Source organism: Glandiceps talaboti, chromosome 2 (assembly GCF_964340395.1).
Source record: "Glandiceps talaboti chromosome 2, keGlaTala1.1, whole genome shotgun sequence".
In the NCBI taxonomy this organism is placed as follows: Eukaryota; Metazoa; Hemichordata; class Enteropneusta; family Spengelidae; genus Glandiceps; species Glandiceps talaboti.
The window spans coordinates 29,593,988-29,621,939 of record NC_135550.1 but is presented as its reverse complement, the minus strand read 5'-3'; the positions used below and the strand labels follow the sequence as shown (position 1 = coordinate 29,621,939).

At 33.6% G+C, this 27,952-nt stretch overlaps 1 protein-coding gene across 1 annotated transcript; it reads right to left on the bottom strand.

The window, feature by feature from the left end:
* LOC144451007 (vam6/Vps39-like protein) lies at positions 1-27,848 on the bottom strand. The gene is made up of 19 exons (XM_078141769.1): positions 27,710-27,848; positions 25,025-25,090; positions 24,333-24,443; positions 23,670-23,764; positions 22,890-23,000; positions 22,403-22,495; positions 18,878-19,055; positions 18,482-18,602; positions 17,420-17,537; positions 14,519-14,648; positions 13,509-13,789; positions 10,292-10,433; positions 9,398-9,558; positions 8,503-8,725; positions 4,642-4,770; positions 3,339-3,487; positions 2,708-2,854; positions 1,061-1,195; positions 1-321 (listed from the first exon to the last, which is right to left on the bottom strand). Exons 1-19 carry the CDS (start codon positions 27,780-27,782, stop codon positions 148-150), a joined length of 2,637 nt encoding a protein of 878 aa, XP_077997895.1. The 5' UTR covers positions 27,783-27,848; the 3' UTR covers positions 1-147.
* Positions 27,849-27,952: the final 104 nt, after the last annotated feature.

Here is a 27,952-nt window from a genome sequence, read left to right as displayed (position 1 = left end):
TGAAAAATGGCTTCAAACCTATGGCACTCGTGTGTCAGTATGTATATATAATATTATATATCTACTGCATTTGATTTGAAATTCAAAGTTTCTTCTATTGCACAAGGTCATAATGAGTTGATAGACAATGATACATTGTAACCTCTGTCACACATCCACTGGACATACATTTCTATCTTTACAGCAGTAATAATGTACAATAATGCCATTAGGGTAGCGTGCAAATGCACTGTTTCCAATCTTTTTCTTACAGACTCTACACATCTTTTCTTCAGTGATAATACATTTACTGCTTTGATAGTACATTCTCTGTTCTTGCACCTGTGTGGGTAGAAGGAACAAAACAATATACTGTATTATCAAATCTGCTGCAATAATGGAAATAATGTGGCATACAATCTAATTTATTTCAAACTGTGTGACTTCATATTTACCTTGAGTAGTCACAACTTAGTTGAAATGCTACAATTCACAAAGCTTGTATATTGCACTGCATGATGAGGAATCCCAAATTTATGCATACTGTTTAAGAGGGGAAAATTGATATGATCTGATACACAGATACAAAGCATAGATCACAAATAAATACATGATGACATGTTTACTGTCATGTCCTTGGTGAGACCAGGTTCTGGTAATAATAGATCAAACCAAGGTAGGTCAAATACACAGTCAGCTGGCATGCAGGTGTCAGATAATAACACACTGTTGTGTATTGCAGAGACATACATTATCATATGCATGTAATCACTCATACACAGCCCCACCAATACCACAACCTGTGCTAGGGCCAAGAGTCAAGCAATAAATTGTGCACCATACTGTCATCATTATCCCAGTGTTAAGCTGGTACAGTCTGTATAATATGATCAGCCGTAGATGAACTAGTTGAGGCACAGAAAACTTGTCTAGTCACATTCCCGCTTGATGCTGATTTCATACAAAAATATGTTTTTCTGAAACTAATAAATTTGAGATCCGCTATAGCATCAACACTAAGAGAGTAGGATGGAGACAGTGTTTTACCTGTAAATGCTCTTAGTAGAGAAGACTGTTTTACCTGTAAATGCTCTGAGTAGAGAAGACTTTTCAAGATTTGATTGTTCCTTTTCCTAGATGATGTATCTTCTAGAACACACTCAAGGAATTTGCATACTTTCCTGATTTGAGTGCCAGTTGGAAGAAGATCAAGTGCCTGATAGGAAAACACAAAATAAAGATTATTACCCCCTCAAATACTGTTACACTCTGCGATTGCTGTCACAGTCAAGATCTTTTATATAAACAGTGTTATTATTATTATTATTATTATTTCTTTATTTCAGGCCATCAAGATGTTGTATAGAAATATAAAAACATACAAACACAAAGAAAAAGACAGAATAAATATTATACTAGCAACTATCTTGTACTGTACATAACACTCCTATAATTTCTCCAAAAGTTTGAAAGAAAGTATGCATCTGAGTCAATGCAGATTTGAATTAAAATATTGTTACTCTATAGAATACCTGTGATTGTTGTCAATGTCCAGATCTTTTTATATTAGCCCTCAAAACTATGGTTATATGTTGGATATCGTCAACTTTACCAAGGTTTACTTTCTATTTTTCAAAACTATGGTCTGAAGTTTTGGATAAAACACTTATATACGACTGAATAATTGACTCCATGATCATTGTCAAGTCTGTTAGTCTCCCACATATATGAACAAAGTACCTGGTGGGATATGACTTGTAGACCAGCATGAGGATGGTCTGATACATAACTTGATCTATGTCATTGACATTACTGGTTTTATGTTAATATCCCAATGTCAACAAATCATACAGCAGATACCCTTTAACTAAATAAATAAAGTCTGTGTCTAGTATTGTCCACTGTGGTCTGTCTATCACGGGATGTATGTGTACTGAATACACAACTAATAAAATACAAAGAACTGCGAATCAACACCAGACATGACTATCAATATCAGTATATGTGTGTATAAACAGATGTAATATATAGTGATCAGGTTACATTTATTTTTGTATGTCATTATCATATACAGTATGAGATCAAGTATTATACAGTCTAGTCTGAATGGAAATGTGTTATGCTTATATCAATCATACTCATTAAAAGTGACATAGTGTTTTGACTACATGGCATTTCAAACAAGGCAGCTAAAAATGCAAGTATGCATACATCCACTTGGCAGTCTACCTGGCATTTTGCCCTATGTCTGGTGTGTATGGATTAGTGTAGTCTATATATTGTATTGCTACTTGTTTATTAAAAGCATTTGACATATTTCAGTAAAAATTTTGACATTTTTGGTTGTTTTTCTGTTTTTTGACATCATAATGAATCATATATAATAGTGACTTTTTTTCTCTTGGTGCAATACCTAACATCAAATTGAATGCAGATTTCAAATACAATCTTCCATCATATATTGTCAATAAACTGTCATGTGCTTTCAATGCTCATTACTGCATTTTTAAAATCACTACCATTTCAAAGCAAAGTGCTGAGTATTTTTTTTCAAATTAAAATTGTCTGCAGTGGTTAATTCTGGAATTAACACATAAAAAAAGTCTCTCACCACAATAGTTCCTACAGTTCCAAAAAGCAATTACAATGCTCCCAAATTCAGATTCATGAGAAATTTATCAACATAAAATTACATATTTAGATTCTGTTACATCAGTAACACACTCACCTTAGCTGTATCAATTTTATCAAAATGAAGTTCCAGAACAACTAAAGCAGCTTCAACATTCGGTTTTGGTGATTCAGCATTGGCCATGACCCCTAGGGTGGATGCATCAGGTGGGTTAATGTACATCCTTAACAAACTCAAATAAACCTAGAACACAAAAATACATAGAATGTTAGAATCTTCATAATTATGTTTAAACAAACCATTCCTCTAACCACTATCAGAAGACACAGATATGAATGACTTGGTGATGGGCAGTTTTCAAACACATCTATTACAGACATGATGGCCACAGATTTCATGTACTGATAATCTAGAAATTTGAATATTATATATACATATTTTTGAAGGTTATGAAAGTTACTGTAATTATTCATGCCATATTCACATAAATTAACATTATTTGTCATCTAGTGATTGAATATTTGCACATCTCCCAGACTTATCTTTAGCTAAATCTCTAAAAAAAATGCATTATTGTTCATCCTATTTTCCAAGTTCCCTTAGTTTTTCCCATGATTTATTACATAAACCGTCTCCCTGTTTGCTGTTACAAATACACATTTCCTTGAATTCAAAATTACCCTTTAACATTACAACTCTCACTTTCCTATCAAATTATACATCTTACGTGTTTATTTGCTTCCTTATCTGCATCATAGTTCCTCCTACAGTACTCCTCAGCCATACGTGTATCTTTCAGTATGTGGGCGTATATGGCAAGTGCTTGTTCGTGTCGACCTAGGCGACCTAAAAGAAGGGCTCTTTCTTCAAAGAATGCTGCAACACCAAAACATATTCTCAGATTACAACACAAAACAAGTTCCCTCATGCTTGTTAGCTTATCGACAAAGCTGTAAAACATCCCAGCTTGAATGTTTTGAAAGAAAAATATTTACCATTGAGATCAGATAAATACATAAATGCCCTTGCAATTAGAGAAATGGATCACTTTCTGTTTATAAATCAGGAACTATGTGATTCATACTACTTCTAACCTACGCCCATACAAAGTTGATGTTATGGTTTAAGTGTCAATTTCCTGGTGGACTTTAAAAGTATGCGATTACAAAATAATAATTTACTTTCACTACTGATGTGAAATACAGAATATAGTGTAAGGTACCGGTATACTTTACATACAATTCAATATCAATAGAAATGGGATTTTGACAAAGCAAAATATCAAGGGCACATGTGTTGTCTTTTTTTCACTACAAATAAAATAATTTCCGTTTCATATTGGCCAGGGAATATGGAGTTTTATACTGTCATACTTTTCATACTGGCTGTAATATATTTTAAAAATATGTTTCTAAGGGAAAAATGACAAGAGTCAAGAAGTAATTTCTATATTGTTACATGTTCTATTGGTGATTACTGAGACTTTGTTGTTAAATATTGCATTCCATTTCGTATGTTGGATAAATTTCTGCCTGCAGATGATAGAGAAAATGTTTGTATGCAACATTGATTGATTCACTAAGAATGTACTAACTGACTTTATGTATCTAGACATACCACACAAATCTTTACCAAGGAGTAGGCAACTTTCATGGATGTCATCTCATGTCATTGACTGGGTCAGTTGTCAAAATTATTACACCATCTGCAACCATTCCTATCATTTACACACAGTGTGTAATACTATATTAAAGCTGTGATGAAGTTGCAACAGTCGCCTCTAGCAAGTGTCCTTCTCTGGTTTGATATGTACTCAGGTCAGAGGTCATGGCCCTGTTCTCAGGTCAGAGGTCATGGCTCTCAGATGATTATTTTCAATTGAAATATACTTTATGACAACAATTTTCTATCATTTTAAGCACATAAGACTAACACCACTGATGAAATCTAGGATGTGTATGGTTAATAAGAAATCAAATCCAAGGTATTAGTAAACCCGCTTTTAACATATCTGCAAACTATATACATACCATCAAAAGGAAAATATGTAAGTAATTTCTCAGGGACATAATGATATGAGGTCTCCAAGAAAAACAAGAGTTTACTTCTAAGTTCACCAAGTTCTCCAGGCTCCTTGCCAGTCTTAGCTGGTTCTTGACCTATAGACAAAATTAAACGGGGAAATAAATGTATTAATATGATATTTAACATTCACTTTACTTTTCACACAATTTATTTCACATTATTTGTTGCCCAAAATCTTATCATCAAGGACACCGTCATATAACTCTTGAAAACAAACCTTATTCAAGAAGTCATACTTTTCCTCTAAACAGATTACACATCAGCTTTGCTACAGTTAGATATATCTAATATAGCTTTCACCTTAATTCCAGAAATCCAAAAATAAGATAAAAATAAAAGTTACGTTGTTTGGTTATATATTACATATCTTTAACTCATTTTTATTCACACTGCTCAATGTTGGCTGTCTGCATTCCCATCACTAAGTCAGGACTGATATAACAGTTGAAAACCATATTTCAGCATAACTTACAGTAGTTACAATTTTCCCCCAAGGCGATTGCAATCCTACAAATGTTGGTAAAGAGGATATAACTAAGATTTTTAGTCTTACTTCAATGTTAACTCAACAGATTACATATCGGCTTTGCTAAAATTAGATTTATTCCTTATCGGCTTTCACGTAATTTCCTTAAATACGCATATAAGATTTTTGTTGTGAACATCAAAATGTTAAACGTGATGAAGTACATACAAACGTACAATTGAATACTTTGATCTCCCACATTTACAGTAAACAGTCAAAAATAACATAAAATAGATTGTCTTCAGGGAATTCCAACCAACATTTTCCTTCATGGGTGGTGTAAACAGTTTATATTGACAGTTTGTACAAATATTGATGATAGTTGCTGAGCATTTATCCTGACCATTTGGTACATACAAAATAGAAAGTTTGAGATAAATCTGGCCTACTACAGCAACACACTTCCAGCAAAGACTTGCATTTTTGTATGAACTTTGAAGATATTTCAATGTTTAGAATTTCTTGATGACTGTTGTATTAATGTATTACAGGTGTAACATATAAACCAAGTGGTGTTATAGTTTTGAATTGATACATTCAGGGAATTCTGTGTAAATTTTACCCTTTGTACATCTGTACGAAGTAAGTTTCAGTCTTTAGGAAAATACCAATGTGTACCTTCTTGATAATGATGGGGGCGTTTTAATAAAACAGTGTGATATATGTCAACATGAACAGGTGAAACATTAATTACACGCAATACCCATACAACACTTGGTTGCGATTTCAAAATATTTTATACAATGTCTGAAATGTTTCAGGAAAGATGTTTGAGACCAGACAAATGAGTTGTGCTAAACATCAATGGAAACCATTGTTAAGAAAGCAAAGTACAGTTGATGGCAAAAGCTGTGATAACATATTTTGTTACAGGTTTGAATTGTCAATGAATGAATGAATGAATGAATGAATGAATGAATGAATGATGAATGAATGAATGGATGAATGAATGGATGGATGGATGAATGAATGAATAAATATATATTATATACATTTATATACGTTATTTGTTATATATGTTTATATATACATTATGATAATATAGGGTTTTTCTACACATTGAAATATATCATTATATTTGATGTCTAACATGGCAACACACAATATAGTATTGATTGTAAGTAACATATTCTTTGCTATTTACACACACTCATAATTCAGACTGTTACCACTTGTACATGGATATATCTATTTGCAATAACTCTGTCCAGATCACATCTACTGAACATCATGAACATGTCAATAAATACTCCTCTCTAAAACACCACAGACAAATACTACTTCTAGCAGTCACCCAATCAAATATTTGCAGATGATATCTGGGATTTGATGCAGACTACATGTAATTACTATGCATGTACATGAATACTGGTATGTTGACATACTGCTGTGTATCATTTGTACTACTGTGCAGGAATCTTTTAACATCCACAAAATGTATAACATGTATAAAACTCAAAATGCAAAAATGATTTCCATACATCATACACATGGGTGAGTTTTATGGTTATTTACTTGCCTGTCTATTGCAATAGCAATACACAGACAGACTAATAACACAAACTATGATCTTCTCTTAAAATGATAACATCATAATCACATAAAATAACCAGTAACAAAAGGGAATGTGACAAAATGGTAGCCCCCAGTCAACAGCTGGTCATACTATATGTTCCTTTAAGGTCAATACACTTGAATCAATGTCACTCTCAAATTACATCAGATATGAAATATTCAATTTTAACTATTTAGTTAACCTACCATTTCATAAATTTTTGGATGAAATGCTAACTTTGATTTGTTATGAATAATATTTGATATTTATATAATATGATGTAAAGCCAAATTTGTAATGTTCATGAACTAAATAAGTATGCTGGTAATATTATCTTTTGGAAGGTTTCGTTCAGGTACAGGAATATGACATGTTAGTTCATCAATAAAGAACATATACAAGTGGATTATGACTTCTCAGAGGAGATGTAATATACTAAACATAGACCAGCCCTATAGGCTATAGAGTTCATTCTATGAAAAGTGCTCACTGTGAACCTGTTGGCGACATATGCATTGCACATTATTGACTCTACCTATAACAGTGTTGTAACGAGAGTAGCATACTTGCTTGTAAGCTCACCGTCTGAGTGTTGGAAACATAAAATTATAGTATGTCATGTAATACTGAACATGAAATATGATTCACTGTACAACTGCACAAAGCTATATAAATACCAAAATGTCATTATTTTCGATGCAAAACTAAAACCCTTAAAATTCATCCCTGTAGGCAATACTGGGATAGGTAACAAATTTTGATTTAATCTAGATGAAAGGTATTTATATAATTATGAAATACAGATATGTTATTATGATCTATATGTACGTCTCTTGGCTATTTTTACTCAAAATAAATGAATGGAATTAACAAACATTAAAAACACTAAATCATTAACACAGACAGAAATCATTCCCAAAATTTGCCTGGGCATTGCAAATGTTGTTGACTGTGATATAACAGAAGAAATATAATTACTCCCTGAATACTTAATTAAAGTGTATGTAATGAGTTGATGACAAAAAACGTACAGATTGTAGCCTATTTTATCATTCATTTCAGTTTAACCAGGGTTGTCAAAGTAACAGAAGGCAGTATATCAAGAATTACCATGAGTCATTGGCCTGAATACAGGACTCTGACAATGACAGAATACCTAAACAGGAAACTGTCATTATCTATTTCAATACACATCTAGAAATGTCTCTATATACAAGAGTACATTGTCAATTCCTCTGATTTCCTATGGAAATCAGGACTTGGAATTCTATTCTGGAGAAAAAATGCAACGATGAAATTCCTGTTATTCTTTTAGGCTAAAAATATAGCACTGGGTAGTTATATTGAGAAAGGTATGTGTGGCTTGAAAATACATCAGAGATAGAAATGATCTAGAAGTTACTACCAAACAAATTACACAATCATAATTAACATACCACCTATCATATTTCTCATTTATTGATGACATACATAATTTATTGCTGAATACCTGAAATCAATCATTTCTATTTCCTTCCCTTCCCTCACATATTTTTATGATCATAATTACCATATTTGTATCATCACCATCATACTCTCCATTGTTCAACTACTAGATTTCCCTGTTGGCTATAAATATAATTATTCCTGTATATAAATACACAGCTATAAATTAGATTGTGAGCTTATCAGATTCCCGTTGACATTGAATTCCCTAAACAGAATTGACATTGAACTTGAACTGACCTTCAGGGAGTGATAAAATGTAATCAGTCATCATGGCTTGTACTTTCTCTCTGTACAGGTGAACTAATCTGTTGTGGAATTCTGGTGTTTCATCATGGCAGTTGAATATGATGTGTTCTAAATACGGTACAGCTAATTCTTTAGTGCAAGGGTTTCCTTCTAAGTAAGCTAAGACTCTGTCTCTTGGTAGACTTTCTACTTCAGGTGTGTCTTCTGTAAATATCTGGAATCAAGTGAAAGTAGAAATGTTAATATGTTTTCTTGGTAATTTTGTATTGAATTGAATTTGGTTTGGCTTTATCAAATGGCCAGGTAGTCAAAGGAAAGAAAGAGATATGAATAGAAACTTGGAAGAAGAAATGGATAGACACTGAGATGGAGGCATGGATAGACACTGGGATGGAGTAATGGATAGATTCTGGGAAGGGGACATAGCTAGATATTGGGGAAAAGACATGGATAGATACTGGAAAGGATGAAAGAAATCCACTCAGAAGACATCTAGAAACAGATAAAGTATACTTATTAGAAGGTGAACTTTGATTTGAAAACAAGGTGAATGCTGAAAAATACATATTAACCAAACATGGCAGATACAAATGCCAGAAACATACAAATAATGCACATACAAATATCATACACACAATATATATTACATAAATTGAGATCTGAATAATTGTCTTCTATCTACTCACCATGTGCACCAGCAGTTTCCCATTCACTTAATAAATATACCCTTATTACAACATACATTTTACTGACATGGTGAATATATATCTTTATATGCACAGTATAAATTTAAGTGTTTCCATGACAACCAAATAAATCACATATAAGACCTATTGACATTCACAGACCCTTATAAAAACAATGTAGTCAATATTTGTAAGCCTACCTTTAGACCATCTTCAGGGTATGCTTTGAGTACCCACAGTGCAAAATCAGAGATGAGATCAAAATGTTCTTCTCCTAAATGTTGTAAATACTGGACTGTTCTGTCGTGTCCTTTCAGTGGACTGTTAGGTTTCTGTGCTTGTCGTAGTAGCAGGTCCAAAGCTGTTAATTCATGTAATAATTTGTGATCAGATATACAGTAATAAATGTAAAATTATGATGGTTATCATTTTACAGTTGATTTAGAATCTATTTCAAGACTGGAAGGTGTTAAATTCTTTTTTACTATCTACCCTTCCCACAGTATTCCTTCACCTCTCACCCTTTCCCTAGTTCTCTATCCCTTCTCTCTATTTTTCTTTGTCTGTCTGTCTGTCTGTCTGTCTGTCTGTCTGTCTGTCTGTCTGTCTTTCTATGAAACACATATATCTGATATTTTTAGGGTCTTCTTCTACCATCTAATCATTATTTTGTAAGTTTTCAACAACCATATCAACTTTCTCTCAGAAATAAAATGTTTGCAGAATATAACCTTGAGAGCAGTGTTTCCTCTTTGGTTTTTGAACATAAAAACTGACAAAATTGCTGAGTTTAATAGTAGGAATAGGTCCAAACAAAAAAAGATATATGTACCCATAATGCAATTCTAGGACTCTAAACCGAGTTGGTTGGACAGTGAACTTGTCATAATTTCAGGGTTCTCTCTTCCAAGCTATTTACTTCTCTAAATGTTGAGAATAAATTATCACTCTTAAATCAAATACAATGTCAACTTTACTAAATGTACACATTTCACAGCAACAATTGGTAAAGTTACTATATGACTTATAAACGAGCAAACACACCATTTTGTGAACACTGAGAAATTCAAAATTGTTAAAATTATAAAATTTACCTTTCCTGTGGAGGCCTTTCTTCTGATACAGAATAATAAGTTCACTGAATTTCTGATTTTTCTTCAGTATTCTTTCACTTTCTTCAATGTGACAGTTATTGTCTTTGAGCCTAAGTAATGGTGCTACTAATGCATCATTTGTCTATAATACAGAAAAAAAGACACATAGTTGGGTGGAGAACTTTGTCAGCACAAAATGTCAATAACATACTTGATGACATAAATAATGACACTTAAAAACCAAATGTGATGTACAGTGGAAAGGGGGTCACAGTACCCCTCAATCTCCTATAAATAATGATTTAAATTTTCTTTCCTTTTTCTCTTTATTTACCTTCATTATGTTTTCAACATTTACTTTAATCATTGGTCATAGTCCAATACAGTTTATTTATATCAAATGATATGGCCTCAGCTTTTTACTTATCATATCTATTTCTCACGGACATTGAGAGACTGTACTAGACCTATACTTGTAGGCAAACACAATTACACTACATACTAAAGAAAGAATTTTGCTGTAAGCAGTCTTTCTACAAACCACAATAAGACATTAAGAATGGTTATTTCAACTGCTGTTTAGTTTTAGCCGAGTGAAATTAGACAAAGAAATTAGAAGTACGGTTATTTCAACTGCCATTCAGTTTTAACCGAGTGAAATTAGACAAAGAAATCAACAAGCGAAACACATAATGTATTCCTTTAATGACCAAGTCATGCAAGCCATGCAATAAACCTATCACAGTCACACAAATTATAAAGAAGTAATTCTTTATCCGTTTCATATGTCAACATTAATTTCCTTGGTTATAAAAACAGAAATGTTATGACCTTATTCTTGAAATGTCACCTCAGTGCATAGAGTGTAATTGTTGATGTTACAAGAACACAGTATCCAATCTTATTTACCTTGTCCTCTAAACCACAATGAAGTCAATTATAAATAGATCATCATTTAAACAATCCTGACAGTCCAGTGACCACTTAATGGAGTATGGAGACGCCACATTTATTAGACAGCTTTTAGGTTGTGTCTCTCAAGACAAAGTCACTTTAGTTTACTTCAATTAAACAGTTAGGATATAGACTACGTTTTTTGAATTGCTGCAACTATGCTGTGAGTGAGGAATATTACTGATTTGATTTCAGTCAGCTAAGAAGCAGTATGTAGATCTGCACACACTTTTACAAATTACTGTATGACATAAATCTCAAAAATACATTCAGGTGTTCTGAAATTAATATGAAATGGACATCTATACATCGATATATAAAACAAGTATTTTATAATAGACAGTTAGTGTCTTGTATTAAAGCAACAACACATTCGACAATGTGAATAGTCTTATACTATTGATATGCAAAGTATACAGCAAAGCACTACAAAATAATCTGTTGGATTTCAACATTTGTAGTGTAGCATGTCAGACAGGTAATACAAAAGACACAGTATAATGTGAAAGCAATGTTTGATTAGGCAATACTGCAGTGCAGTCCTGGTACTCTACACTAAATGACGTAAACACATGAACTGGACAATACAAGGTCATGATACCGAGACAGCTTTCGATGGTTCAGTATTGTGTGGTGAAATGGCTTACTTCCATGCACTGACTCATGTCACATGCGCCTTACAGACTTTTGTTGTGGCGTACTCTGACATGACATCTAACATACCATTTTTACTTTCATTTCATGTATTAATGTATCACTAGATAACCATGCAATAAAATAAAATAACCTTAGTATTTGCATAAGAAGCATAAATCAAAATAAATTTCTATTTTTGTATTACATGTACTACCATATGAATGATAACTGTGTTTGTAGTTGAAAGCCAGATATGCTTGTTTCCATCATAATTGCCACAATGATGACGATTCATTTGGTATTCAAAATCCTATTTCACTTTAGTGTTAACACAGATATCAATTCAACGTTATAACAAGTACTCTCACTGAGGTAAAATGCAGTATGTGTTAATTCAAAGAACTTGATTTCCCTGAGGTTCAATGGAAACAGATAGTTCACTGTAATACACAGCAATACATATGTAGGTATAATAGAATGACATAACCTTAGTATTGCATAAAAAAACATCAATCAAAAGAACTTTCTAATTTTGGACCAGCTCCCTGTAGAATAGTGGTTAGAGCTCAGGATTAGCAGGTCATGGAGAGGAGGTCACTGGAGACAGGGGATTTTTCTGTGACTGCCCCAAACTCAGGGTGAGTGTTCTACAGACTTGATGGGTATGCTGTATCACTCAGCCTTGTCTCACTCACAAGACAAGTGCAAATTTGGGGGACTCCTGGAGTAATGAGTTGAACAGTCAGGGCCATTTACTCAGATGGAGCCCACAGGTGCTATGTTTGCCAGGCCTGGGTGACTCTAGGCATGGATGTATTAGGGCTCAGAACACTAGTGGTCTGAGATAAGGGGAACATCCATGCTCTAAGATAGCCTGTTGACTGACTGGGAAGCCTTGACAGTTCCATAGCAATATGATATGGAGCATGCAACATAGCCCTGTCATGTAGTATCAAACCTGAATGATTTAGGTAGAAATGAGTGTTGTATTTATGTGCATATATGTTGTCTACATAAAACAAAAATCACTGGAACAATTCCCCATTAAATAAAAGGGACTTTACACGTTTGTACTGTATACACTACCACAAGAATGATAACAAGTTGAAGTTACATACATGTACACAGACATTTGCACACACAGACACAGACGCAGACAGACAGACACACATACATGTATAATACGTATACATACATACATGCATGCATGCACGCATGCATGCACAGACACATGCACGCACATACACATACATACTTGTACACATTTGAGTGTACATGCATTCGCACTGTAATGTGCTTATTAAATCAAGTTTGCAAGACTTTCCAACTTTTACAATGGCCTACTGTTGTTCCTGTTCAGTGCCATAGAACATTACATCATATTGCATTTTGGTGCTATATAAATTCTTTTGATTGATTGACTGATAATATTCTAATGAAATTGTTTCTTTACTAGCTTAGCACGGCTTTGTTCAAATAAATCTCTACATCAACATAATGAACCTAGCTGTCTTCTCATTAACCAAGTCCTACCATGAAAATGTCACATTCAGCCCCGACTACAATGTAAACATTCTCACTTTTCAGTTGACCCCATCACTGAGTTAAAAATGACATAAAAACTGACCTGTAAATAACACTTGAGGAGAGTAGTATCAATAATTTGACTAAGTTGTTTCTTGCTTTTAATTGTTGCACTGCCCTCAACGATAGCCGTGGGTCTGCCAAGTTCTTGACTCATGTGTTTAATGATCTCGTTTCTCTTCTGGGTGAGGTACTCTATGAGGGCTAGTAGTCCCTTCTCTAACTCAGCACCTGACAAGTCTGGAGGTTGGGTTGGGTATTCTAATTGGTTACGGAACTCTTGCGGCAGTAAGTCAGGAAATAAACCTATCACTTGTGATGGGTCTGTAAAAAGAGAAGTTGGATTTAGAGAAAGTATAGACTTGTCTATAAAGTTGTCAATGAAATACCCATTTGGCAACATTATAGAATAGACATTACTTCGGTACATTTTCATACATTTACTTACTTCCATATAACAACAATTGTCATCTATTTTCATTTTATTAAACTTGAATTTAGAACAGACATATATACAATGTCTTGGTATAAAAATGTTCAGCTGGATTTCATCATAGCTGAAAAGAGACATCAGTGACTGTGACAAAATGAACAGTCTGTGAAAACAAACTGTGCACGGTATATGAGAAATGTGAAGGATGACACTAAGAGGGTATCATAGATTACAGTTAGCTAATATTTCAACATTTGATATTCTGGAATTGTTTTGTTCACTAATAAGTTTTTGCTGGGGATTACAGGTTTGTCCACCATGTGTGTGTGTGTGTGTGTGTGTGTGTGTGTGTGTGTGCGTGTGTGTGTGTGTGTGTGTGTGTGTGTGTGTGTGTCTGGGTACGGTGTGGAATGGGTGTGATCACAGGTACACCTACAAATGATAACTGTGTTATCTAACCGATACTGACAATGAACCTTGTACACAGACCTCATCAACAACATGTAGGCCTTGAAGAGAAATAACACAGAACAGAACAGAACAGAACAGAACAGAACAGAACAGAACAGAACAGAACAATACAGAACAGAACAGATAATTTATAAACAATAATTCCATACCTGTTCCAAGCTTTGCAAAGATCTGCATGGACTCTTCAAAGCGGTGTTGTGAAAATAAATCAAAGGCATATAAATTCTGAATCTGTTGTATTTTAGTTTGTTTATCAGCTTCTGCTTCATCTGTCATGTCCTGAAAAGATCAACAGATGCTTTTATTAAATGTTTTCTAACTTATTCTGTTTATTTTTAAATGTTTTATTATAACATTTTACAATTTTCACGCTGTTTTGTCATATACACTTCGTAATAAGCATCTTTGATCTTATACTGATGCTATATAAATAAATAATTCTTATTCATTAATCAAATGGTGACAACTTTATTTAGACTGAAAATATTAAGTATTTTTACATTATTGTGAGGCAATATGAATTTCTTAGTTCGGACAAAAAATGTGTGAGGTGTATGTTTTTCACTTTTGGCAGAGAGATTTGGTCATTTTAAAAATACTTCATGTTTGATGTTTTTTATGGATGGTGATATGAAAAATGTATGGTAATAAGTAAAATACCACTGCTTCTCACTAAATAAATGGTTATGGCCAATTTTTGCAAAAAAGAAATCCCACTTTCTAAAGCCAGATATATAAAACTGATAAAAACACATAGCTGTTTATGTTTATAACAATCATTGATCCAAACATGGTGATATACTGTAGACCATTTTATTGAACGACACAACAACTTGGAATAAATTTGGAAATTTGTATCATCATTATTGACTGTACCAGCAAAGCAGTGAAGAGAAATTATGGAAATGTATTATATATATAATATTCGGGGATTTTCATCTTATGTAATCTTAGTTTTTCCTTAAATAGGATAAAATATGACTATAACTGCACTGTAAAAGAATTTCATAATACTTACTGCTTACTTACATTAGAGTATTTATTACTAAATTTTCATAAATTATCATAAATTGTTATAAATTCTGATATTCTTAATATGTATATCATACACATATTTTAGTATATGTACCTGGTCAAATTCAAATGTTCTTCCATCACATTTAAAAAATGGGAAAACTACCATAACAGCTGGCTATAAATTATAATATTATATCTGGACATGTATGATATGATGGATATGGCAATCAAAATTGCAGACACAGAGGATAATAATACCACAATGTAAGCCTGTGGATAAGCAAGTCTACATAATCAAATTTTTTTTATCTTATAACACCTTCTAATAATCTTTTTACATTTAATTTAGTGCAGTTAATGAACATAATTTTTTTTATGAAAATAGATTATGAATGAATCATAAACTATATTTATCAGAACTGGTCATATCCATAAAATAATATGACACGGGGTGAATATTTGTTTTCATAGTCAGCTAGGCACGCTTGAACATGTTTCCATGGACATCCCACACCACAGTTACATATAAAGGGGGAAAATACAACACTTTGCGCAAACAAGTTTTTAAAATATTCCTCGAACATATGAACATGATTTGCACCAGAGTGACACTAAAGGGTCATACCTGACATGTAATATATTTAGAAAGTAATGCTTGTCTGAAATAATTAAACCTACCCTCATCTTTCATATTTGGCTACATTACCATTTTATTTTTATAATTTCCAGGGTAACTTTTTACTACTGCCTGTTCCAGCCAATAACATAGAATGTACCATATCACATACGTCACCAAGTGTTATTTATGGTACAACATTTCTGATTTGCTGTAATAGGATATTGTTCTTCTCTATCTAATCTATTGTCCAATCATAGCAACTCTTTCTAAACCTTCCAGAGTTATGGTGATATGGTAAATATTTTTATTTATGAACTATGGAATGAGTCATTCTGTGTTGTATGTTAAAAGTTATCATGGGTTTGATTTGATCCACACCCAAGAAGTGAGCTGATCATATCTTCCAACTGGGTTAGAATATGCTGTATGAGCCACAGTCAGCAAAAAATGACTTTCCCAGCACAGGATGATGTATTTTTAAGGAACTAGTTAATCAAATTTTATTTTAGATGCTATATCAGTGATTTATTGTCAATTTAAATTGTACCTCAACAGGTCAGGCCATAATTTAATGATTTACAACATTTTTTGTATGACATGGACAGCTTAAACTTATTCAGGTAAAAGCTACCAGACAAGGACTGCTTTCACTTTAGATTCAAGTGACAGTCATCCATGCTAAGTATTGGCCAGTATATTTTGTACTGTTTAACAAGACTGTACAAGGGTTGTAACCACTTTGTTAGATCTTGTATATTTGTATACATATAATTTTTTTCATTTTATTAAATACAAAAATCAACATGAGACAAAAAGTGTGGCAATATTTTGAACTCAATGGACATGGCAATTGAGGCAGACGCTGCTTTTTTGCGTTATTCATAATTTATTTATTTATTAATTAGTCATTTTTTGAGGGAAACCAACTCATCTTTAGGAATATATCCAATAAAACTTAATTACACAGTCAAAGCAAATGATGAAATAAGTTATCAAAAGTACAGCTAAATGACAGTAAAAGATTGTACAAGTTATAACAATCGAGTTTCTGAAAACATTATATATATATGATTAAATTGACATTATGAGTATTTTTTTTAAAACAACTGAAATGAACTATTGCAGTAAACAGTTATATCAAGTATTGACCATCCATTCACTGAGGTGTATATGTAAATTTGAAAACAAATATTTTTTCACAATAAAATGACCACTGTCACAAGAAATGTAACATCCATGCAATCTGTTGTGTATAGACTGTTTACTATAATATGACATCACACATCACCAGGTTTTCATTATAGAGCAGTATTTGACATGTTGGTGAAACATTTTGGGATAGGAAGGTTGTAAAAAGTATGTCAAGGAAGTAAAAACAAAGACAACAGTAAATATGTGACGTTTTTTCACTTACAGCCAGTGTCAATGCCAACTCAAACTGTTTATCTTGCAGTAGTTGTCGTATTTGGACTTCTATTGGTACAGGAACCAACCTCCAGACATAATGGTTGGACGCAACATAAACATGGCCACTGTAATGTAAAATTAAAACACCTCAAAAATATCTGAAAATTTCTACAATATTTTATGATACATCAAATATTTTGAAATGACAGAGGAAGACACTGAGTTGCAGTGTGATTGTACTGGTAAATATTTGTTATCCAGAGCAACCATAAACACCATATGAGGTGTTTTTTATCAATGGTGGTTTGAACTTGACCTTTCAACAACATTTCCTCTACTCATCTGTCTCTATTACCCTACATACAAAACTAAATACTGATGAATGATAATAGTCATATAGTATCAACTAAGCCCAGAAATCACAGTTGTAGGCTATATCAAATTATCATATATCATAAGATTATCCTAATTTCAAACATCCTGATCATTTAAGGAAATAAAGAATTATTTCAATTTGTTATGCCTTGACATTTATAGAAATTATTCATCATATTCAAACAATGCTTGTATGTGAATGGTTTGCATTAAATTTACTACTATAATAAAATTGAAGGTGAAAAAATTGTTCACGGTTGTCTGTTTACAAATCAAAAAGTGCTATATGTTGTGTAGATATAATACATGTATTTATGCCAAGTAGCCTTCATCATTTATGGCTCCAAGACCAGCTTTGTTATAGCGCCCCCACAGTTCAAATACACCAAATCTCTCATTCACTGATCAAATTATGTTTCATTGAAAAAAGTTAAATATCCTATGTACATCATCAAAGTCACTCACTTCTCTTCTTGTTCCATCATTAGATTTTAATATCTCCATTATTTTCTCACCCATCATACATTTTTTTAATTTTATTAATTTTTCAAAAAGCTATCACTGAAATAAATGTTTCAATAATTATTTGCCATTCCATATTTCATGGCAATTGAACAAAAAAACATGCAGTCAACTCTTTTCCTTATAACATATGTTCTGAAAATGACAAGAAAAGAGGTAAATTCATACATACCTTCCACTCGTAATAAACCTAGGTTTCTGTAGATCTATACTCTGTACAAGTAACCTAGGTTCTATGGTTCTAATTTCAACATACTTAGGTAGCACTGCTATCATATAGGGGGCATCATACTCTATAGTGAACAAACCAAAAACAGTAATAGTCACATGATTGTAAGAGAAACTTAGACTTACATAAACACAAGCAAGATTTGACAACAACCAAGTAAATAACATCATGCTATTAAATAAACATGTAAAAATGGTCTGACAACCAAACAAGTTATTATATAAATGCAGATATCTGTGAGGTTACAATTTCATTGTTGAGCTACTACCTCTTTCAGGTGATGTTGTTTGTGATTTCAGCACATTTTGAAAATAATGAATCGATATGTTATGAACTTACCTATAACGATAGGAATATCATTCCATGTCAGTGCATATTTCTGTGTTGGTTGTCCCTCTGAATCAATAAATATACTCATTTCATCTCGTCCCAGTGCTAGTTTATCTTCAGCTAATCTTGTTACTGTGGGTTCTAACTGTTTACCAGTAGGGAACAGCTCTTTGAGAGTACCAGTCATCTAAATCATACAAAGATGGTTACATTGTATTTGTAAGTATTTGACCTCACAGAGAACTACAATCTACAGAATGAAATGAATCAACAAAATACAAAATACAAAATACACGATATGTAATAGGTGTGTATCTGTATCTGTATCTGTATCTGTATCTGTATATGTATCTGTATCTGTATCTGTATCTGTATCTGTATCTGTGTCTGTGTCTGTATCTGTGTCTGTATCAGTATCTGTATCAGTGTCTGCCTGTGTCAGTATCTGGACCAAATTTCATCGAACATAGCTTATGCATATCAAAACTTTGGTGATCACTTTGCCCTACTCGGTGACTTTAATTGTGACCTGTTGAGCCAAAAACCAGAAGCAAAAAAGTTACGTGAAATCCTCGACCTTCATGGCATGAAACAACACATTGACAGTGCTACACGTGTAACAGATAGAACAAGAACATTAATTGATCTTGTTATCACTCCTGCTTCAGTATTACCAGCTACTTCTTCAATATTACATACTGCCCTCAGTGACCACTACCTAATTTACTCTGTCTTGCCATACAAGTCCCGTCATAAACGCCCTACGCCGACTGTCAAGTACATTCGCCCACTCAAGAAAATCGATCCATCAAAATTTATCAGTGATTTACAGAAAATTCCTTGGCAGAATATAGAAACATGCAATGATCTGAATGCTATGATTTCTATGTGGAACTCACTTTATACCAGCGTTCTTGATAAGCATGCTCCCATCATGAAAATTAAATGTCGACCCAAATCCAACCCATGGATAACTACAGAAATTAAAAGAAAAATGCAACTTCAAGACTGGTTTAGGAAGATGCACCACCGCACTGGCCTTCATGTCTACTGGATGGAATTTGTCAAATTCCGCAATATAATCAAACATGACATCACCACTGCTAAGACACAATTCTATGAAGACGTCATTACTGAAAACCTACACAATGCTAGCAAAGTCTGGAAAAGGATTAATGATCTATTAAATCCTCGTTGCACTACTCTCCCAGCTCACGACGACCCGTTACCTCTTGCCAATAACTTCAACCAGTACTTTGCCAATGTAGGTACACACATTCAAGAAGAAATAAACACTGTTGAACCTTTACTAGATCACATCAAAATGCCACAGACTAGTTTTCAACTTTCTAAGGTCACAGACCAACAAGTAACCTCTGCCTTATCGGCATTGCCATCCAATAAGTCTTCATCACCGAATGATATTAACTGTAAGTTAATCAAACTGTCAATTCCAGTTATTGTTCCTTCATTGACATGTATATTTAACAAGTCTATTTCTCAGGGTATTGTACCAACTGATTGGAAAAAAGCTACAATTATTCCAATTTATAAAAAGGGCAAGCGTGATAAACAAGATGTTTCCAATTACCGCCCTATTTCTCTACTCCCCACTCTCTCAAAAGTTCTTGAACGTTTAGTCTGCAATCAACTTATTAGTTACTTAGATTCAAATAATATCCTCCATCCAACTTTTTCTGGTTTCCGTCCAAAACATTCGACAGCTACATTATTACAGCGTATGTGTGATGATATACTTGATAACATGTTCAATAGGAAAATTTCATCTCTTCTTATGTTAGACCTTTCAAAGGCGTTTGATTCAGTCAATCACACTATCCTTCTCAGTAAACTTCAACGTTACAACTTTCATCCATCTGCAGTTCAGTGGTTCAGAAGTTACCTATCAGGTAGAACTCAAAGTGTAAAAGTTGGCAACATATCTTCAAATTGTATTCAGGTCAAAACTGGAGTACCTCAAGGCAGTGTCTGTGGACCTTTATTATTTGCACTATATATTAATGACCTTCCTACTTGGCTTCACTCAAACACTCCAATTTATGGTTTTGCAGATGACATCAATATTCTGAAAAACAGTACCATTGCCGATATTGATGTACTTCACAATGACTTAAAATACGAAATTAATCGTTTAACTACATGGTTCCATGCAAATACTTTGAAACCAAATATCTCTAAATATCAGTATATGTTCAGTATATGATACCAAATCACATTAATTCTCTGTCCTTTCAAGATATTACTATCAAAGCTACTAAGTCTGCTACCTGCTTAGGCTTGAAACTGGACCCTGAACTCAGTTGGTCAAACCATGTGTCTTATCTCCGTAGGGCATGTGGTTTCCGTCTAACAAGACTGGCACGTGTTAGGCGTTGTATACCGGAAAAAGTCAGAAAGAATGTAATAGCTGCTACTGTCTTCTCCCTTTTAGACTACTGTGACACAGTCTTTTCTAATTGTAATCTCACTTTGAAAAGTAGTCTTCAAGGTATCATAAATTTTGCTGTACGAATTCAATGTGGCCTTAAAAAATCAGACCATGTAACACTTGCCAGAAATTCTCTAAATTGGCCAACTATTCAGGAAAGACACGATCAACACTTCAAAAATATTGTCAGTAAATGTATAAGCAAAAAAGTACCACTCTATTTATCTGATCTTGTCACTAAAAACTCAACAATACACCAATACAATACTCGGACCAAATACCACATTCCAAAGGCACACAGTCGTTCTTTCAAATACCGCTCATGTATTTCCGCAAATACGACTACTTAGTAAACACTTAGTTTTTAATGTCTTAAACCGTTTTTAACTTCATAATTCTAGCATCTCTCGTGTTTTACTTTTTATAACTTTTATTTTATCTTTGTACTCTGCCCTGTAAATTTTGTTACTCTCCCATATTTTTAAATTATGTGTCTTTATGTTTTAACGTATGTTTTGTATTTTTATATTCAATGCATGAAAATCCATTTATGGATGCATTGACCTAGAGTAATAAATCAAATCAAATCAAATCAAATATCTGTATCTGTATCTGTATCTATATCTATATCTATATCTATCTATATCTGTCTTTGTCTGTATCAGTGTGTCTGTATCTGTATCTGTACCTGTATCTGTATATGTATCTGTATCGGTATCAGTACCTGTATCTGTATCTGTATCTGTATCTGTATCTGTATCTGTATCTGTATCTGTATCTGTATCGGTGTATGTCTGTGTCTGTACCTGTACCTGTACATGTATCTGTATCTGTGTCTGTATCTGTGTTGGTATCTGTATCTGTATCTGTATCTGTATCTGTATCTGTATCTGTGTCTGTCTGTGTATCTGTATATGTATATGTGTCTGTGTCTATATCTGTGTCTGTAACTGTGTCTGTCTGTCTGTCTGTCTGTCTGTGTATCTGTATCTGTGTCTGTATCTGTATCTGTATATGTGTCTGTATCTGTATCCGTATCTGTGTCAGTGTATGTGTATGTGTGTGTGTGTTTTATTTGTACTTACTTTGATCAAGAAATAATCTCTCTTAAATCCAACACATAATGAAGATCCACACCATGACATGGCTTTAGGTACATCAGGTACCCCTAGGTCAGCCTGAAATTATCAGGGGAACACATTTTAATGGTTTTACTTTTAGGTACATCAGGTACCCCTAGGTCAACCTAAAATTATCATGTGAAACAACGTATGATGAAAATAGCAATATCACAATGTGTATATGATACTTTGATAATTTTAAGGTGTTATATTGACAGGATGATGCTCAATGGTGTAATAAATGTTCAAGTTTACTTTTTGGGTTTTTAAGATAACTTGGAAAGTGTTATTAATAATACCAGGCTTGGGTATGTCAATATGTAAAATAGCTGGTGGAACAAGTCAATGTTCTACAAAGGAAGACTTTGTTATAGCCCCCTCAGTGGTGACTTAGGTGTGAATACCAATATAAAGCTATTCATACAGAATCCAACCACATGCCTACACCCACCTGTGATTCATGAAAATCTCTATTTTTCCAAAAATACAACTGCAGTTTCCTCTTGACAGCCACACACATTCTTAACTCATAGCTACATCCACCACTCATAGATTTCTCCTTCTGAAGATTAAATACAAATAAAGTATAAGTAATGTATCTGATGCATAAACATGCATGATTGTCCGTATGATTTGGTAATCACAGTAAAATTTGGTCTTAATGTCCTGGAAGACCATTTAATAAGTAATGGATGTAGGCTACAAAAGTATAAGATAAACCAAAGTGCAAGACAAAATACTGAATTTTTTACACATGCCATTCATTTAGGCAGAGTAATATAATGGTAAACTAATATCCTACAGGCATTTCAACTATACACATGTAAAAATAATTGACAGTTTATGGTACATACTGAACCTCAAAGAGAATGTGACTATCCACACTTCAGTAATATAGCATAGCTTATTATTGATGCTAAGAAACATCATCAACATTGGTGATTGATTTCGTATACTAGTAACACAAATCTGCATAATACAATCTTTACAGAAAGGAAAGCCATCATGATCAAAAAGTTACATTTGCCACGAGAGGAGCAATAATTTTCATGCAGACTATTATTTTCTGTTGTTGTAGGAGTGGTTGGCTGATAACATTCAGCTATGATAGTAATTTGAAGATGAAATTAACGGTATATGTAATGCATAGTATTTCTCACTAGGACTCTGTCCTAGCAATGATAAACTCCTACATCTTCATCTTTTGGTAAATGAGCTGAAAGATACTAACCTTGACATCAACGGCAAAGAGTGTAGCTCCTCTCGTCTTGTTAATTGTTGTGATGAGAGAGTACCCAGTCAAGTCATGTACACTGATTACATTGTCTATTCAAATACCAAATTAAAAGAAATAATTGTAAGTTATTTTGGTCTGTATATGAGAAACATAACAGATTCATTCCTGGCAGTTCTACACATATAACACCTTGTCATTAGGGCTGTAACATGGGATGCTTGCAGATGCTAAATTTTTCAATGATACACTACACATGCTTTTATTGCGATATGATTATTTGTAATAAATTTACATTAATTTCAAAAGTATAAACTCCTAAGCTTTATATTAGCTATCTTACAGAACAATTATTTACTATTTATCAATATTTTCTTGGACATTTATCAAACTGAAGCATTTACTGATTTTCATGTTCTTCACTGATATTTTGAGAAATTGTTCTATTCTGTTCAGAGTACATGTTAACAGCTGGGGTACAAGTCCAGATAACAGTATGGTGGAACCAGATTCAAATAAACTGAAATTAAGTAAAGAATTCCATTGACCCATTCCTGTATTTCATTCATGCATGACAGACAAAATGACACCAATCTTGACAGCTAAGTCAAAACTGATACATTCCTCTGATCACATCTTTGTACAAGAATCAACATTTACCTGAGAGTGAAATAAGTATTTGGAATTCTGCTACACATGCTAACTGTTGGATTGGTCTCTTGGCAAAAGATTTATTAGATCTTAGTAAGTTGACAGCAAATCTTTCATCACCTTTGGACAAAATGAGAAAAAGACATGCAATGCAGGTATTATGCTATGAAAGAAGAATCATAACAAGATAAGGAAGACATTGTGAATATCATCAAATCCAAAGTACTCTTATTACACCACTGGTGTTGTCACGGAAGACAATTTGTTGAACTTTGGATGACCTTTTGGCCAGTTTCTTTACTCAATACAGGAAATGACCTGTCTTGCTTTGATTACAGAGTTCAAGACAGATACCAAAATATCATAATCCAATGATTTATCTTCATGTTAAAGTTACCACTCATAGATAACAGTAATGTGGAGATCAATACATGATAGATTGTACTATGTTGTGATGATCAGCAACTGATAACAGAATCATATGAACATGCTGTCGACAGACAGAGGCAAAGAAAAATGACACACAAAAAAATAATTGTCCTATCTGACTGTACAATATGTTGTATCAAACCCACTGTCCTATCTGACTGTACAATATGTTGTATCAAGCCCACTGTCCTATCTGACTGTACATACAATATGTTGTATCAAGCCCACTGTCCTATCTGACTGTACAATATGTTGTATCAAGCCCACTGTACCTGTTGCAGGATTTATACTGTATACAAGGAGATGACCTTGCTTTGTGCCCACCAACAACACATCTCCTGTAATAAAACATATACAGTAATGAGTATACAACAAATTACATGAAAGTAAAACTGTCATAATTCTATACATTAGTTGCTATAGTTTGTATCTTGGAAACATATGTGATCAGAATGTAAACAATGAAACATTCCAACACATATCATATATCATGTATCATATATCATATATCGTATCGTATCGTATCGTATCGTATCGTATCGTATCGTATCGTATCGTATCGTATCGTATCGTATCGTATCATATCATATATGATATCATATCATATCATATCTTATACCCTTTAGCTGTCAAAATGTTGACTCAGTGTTTGACATGTACAGGATTAGCAGTCCTCTACCTGAGCTAATATAAAGTTTGTGCAGTGGGGTATAACCAACTCCTTGTCTGAGTTGCTGCTGAAGTCTTATCAGTATTGGATAGTGTAAGGCCCTAATACATCCATTAGGGCTTATTTGTTTCGCAGTGAACACTGCATGCTGTGTGTATCCCCATCCGAATGTGTACACTTTTATCTCAGTATTATCATCACCTAGCCTGGCAAGGGGTGAGACAGTGTGTACTTTATCTTAATCTAGTCTAGCAAGGATGAGATGGACTAATCCTGCTATCCTGTGAACTTGTCAGGCATAAGTACAATAGACACCGGTGGAAATATAAACAACGCAGCTCCGCCTTGTTGTTTATCTTTCCACTGGTGTCTATTGTATACATATCATATCATATCATATCATATCATATCATATCATATCATATCATATCATATCATATCATATCATATCATATCATATCACTCATTCGATGCTAATATACTTTTAGCTCTTTCAATACTAAAACATAATAGTTTATTTAGGCTAATGGCGATATATTTTGTTACGGTGTATGGAAGCAGTGTTTTTGGTTGTATGGAAAGTGTTCTTCGAGTAATTTCTTTAGTTGGAGGAGCATCAACAGACACAAAGATAATGGCAAACAATATTATATCTTGATACAATTACAACATCACAATGAAACTGTCCACAGTCTATTAACTATCACAATGAAACTGTCTGCAAACTTGTAAACTATCACAATGAAACTGTCTGCATTCTTGTTAACCATCACAATGAAACTGTCCCCAATCTTGTTAACCATCTCAATGAAACTGTCTGCAATCTAGTTAACCATCAATGAAACTATCCACAATCTAGTTAATCATCACAATGAAACTGTCCTCAGTTTTGATAACAATCACAATGTCACTGTCAACCAACTTGTAAACATGTGTGCTGCCACACCTACATGTAAGACTTTGTTTTAGTTGTGCACTTGTTCTTCAATAAAGTGTGCATAAAAATGTCAATACCTAGTGACCTTGGTGCATGGCCAGGTGTTGAATGCAGTACCTCTCTGTCCTCAGACCAAGTCTCGATCTCACCAATACACTTTGAAGTGCTTTGTGACTATTGGAGTTTCCACATTCATTTTGTTCATGACCATGATAACAAGTCTGTGTATTGGCATTATGTAACAGAGTTGTATGATTGCATGCACTAGGGAACAAACCTTTATAAACTCATCAAATTCAAAGTATACCTTTGCTATAGTATAGATCCTTGCCACTCTTGGGGCAAATAATTATATCCAGATCCCTAGTATAACTATCTGTTCTGTGCACAGTGATTGGATAAATAAAATACCTAATGTCTGTTCTGTGCACAGTGATTGGATAAATGAAATACTGAATGTCTGTTATATACACAGTGATTGGATAAATGAAATACCTAATGTCTGTTATGTGCTCAGTGATTGGATAAATGAAATGCTTAATGTCTAGTGTTATATACACAGTGATTGGATAAATGAAATACCTAATGTCTGTTATGTACACAGTGATTGGATAAATGAAATACCTAATGTCTGTTCTGTGCACAGTGATTGGATAAATGAAATACTTAATGTCTGTTTGTTATATGCACAGTGATTGGATAAATGAAATATGTAATGTCAGTTATGTGCACAGTGATTGGATAAATAAAGTATGAATATTATGAACCCAACGGTTAGATAAATGAACTATTTCGTGCTTGTTATATGCCTAATAACATAATGAATGGCCCAATAACCTCACATGCTGTCATACAAGTGTACATGACTTGAACTTTACACATTTCAAACCTTGTCCACTTCAGACATACCCATATATAAGTCATTACTCACAAATATTGTAAATATTTGGTGACAACTTCCGGACATCATGAGGAAAACAACCCCCTGTTATAATTTTCATCTAAAAAAAGGTGAATGGAATCTTCTGAGATACTGTGCTGCGTGTGCACTCTGTCATGACATTTGAGTCAAGCGAAATATTCATTCATGGCAATCAAATATATGTTTCATGTCTAGTGTAGATGTACTGTATGTAATATGAAATACGAAAATATGAATATGAAATCCTTATGGCAGAAACATACAAACATGACAGACATTTTAACAAGTACAAAAATAAAGACATAGGCACGGTATGTAAACATACACGCTACCCACAAAAACCACAACACATTTGAGATTCTATAATCTTTGCATTGAAGTTTGACTTTCCGGTCAACCTAATGCACGCCCATTTATCTTTCACTTACCGTGACATGCTACCGATTCTATCTGTAAGGGAAGCCTCTCAAGGATCGGCTCTGCTTCGTATGCATCGTGCATGGTGCATAACAGTGGGGTAAATTATCTAATTTGTGACGAATTTACTCAAAAACTAACAGATCACCATCGTCTTTCGATCAACACACTATCATGTGATCCTCATGGTTCACCTCTAGCGGGCGCTAATTAAGATACACTCTGAACCCCGACCTCGAAGTGTAATAGTCGGT

What these genes read in the sequence shown, in the direction of transcription:
- LOC144451007 (XM_078141769.1), bottom strand. Translation starts at nt 27,782, where the DNA reads ATGCACGATGCATACGAAGCAGAGCCGATCCTTGAGAGGCTTCCCTTA. An exon ending in GAGATTTTCATGAATCACAG is followed by an intron (nt 22,496 to 22,889) that starts GTGGGTGTAGGC and finishes TGATAATTTCAG; the next exon opens with GCTGACCTAGGGGTACCTGA. An exon ending in TGATATTCCTATCGTTATAG is followed by an intron (nt 18,603 to 18,877) that starts GTAAGTTCATAA and finishes TGTTCACTATAG; the next exon opens with AGTATGATGCCCCCTATATG.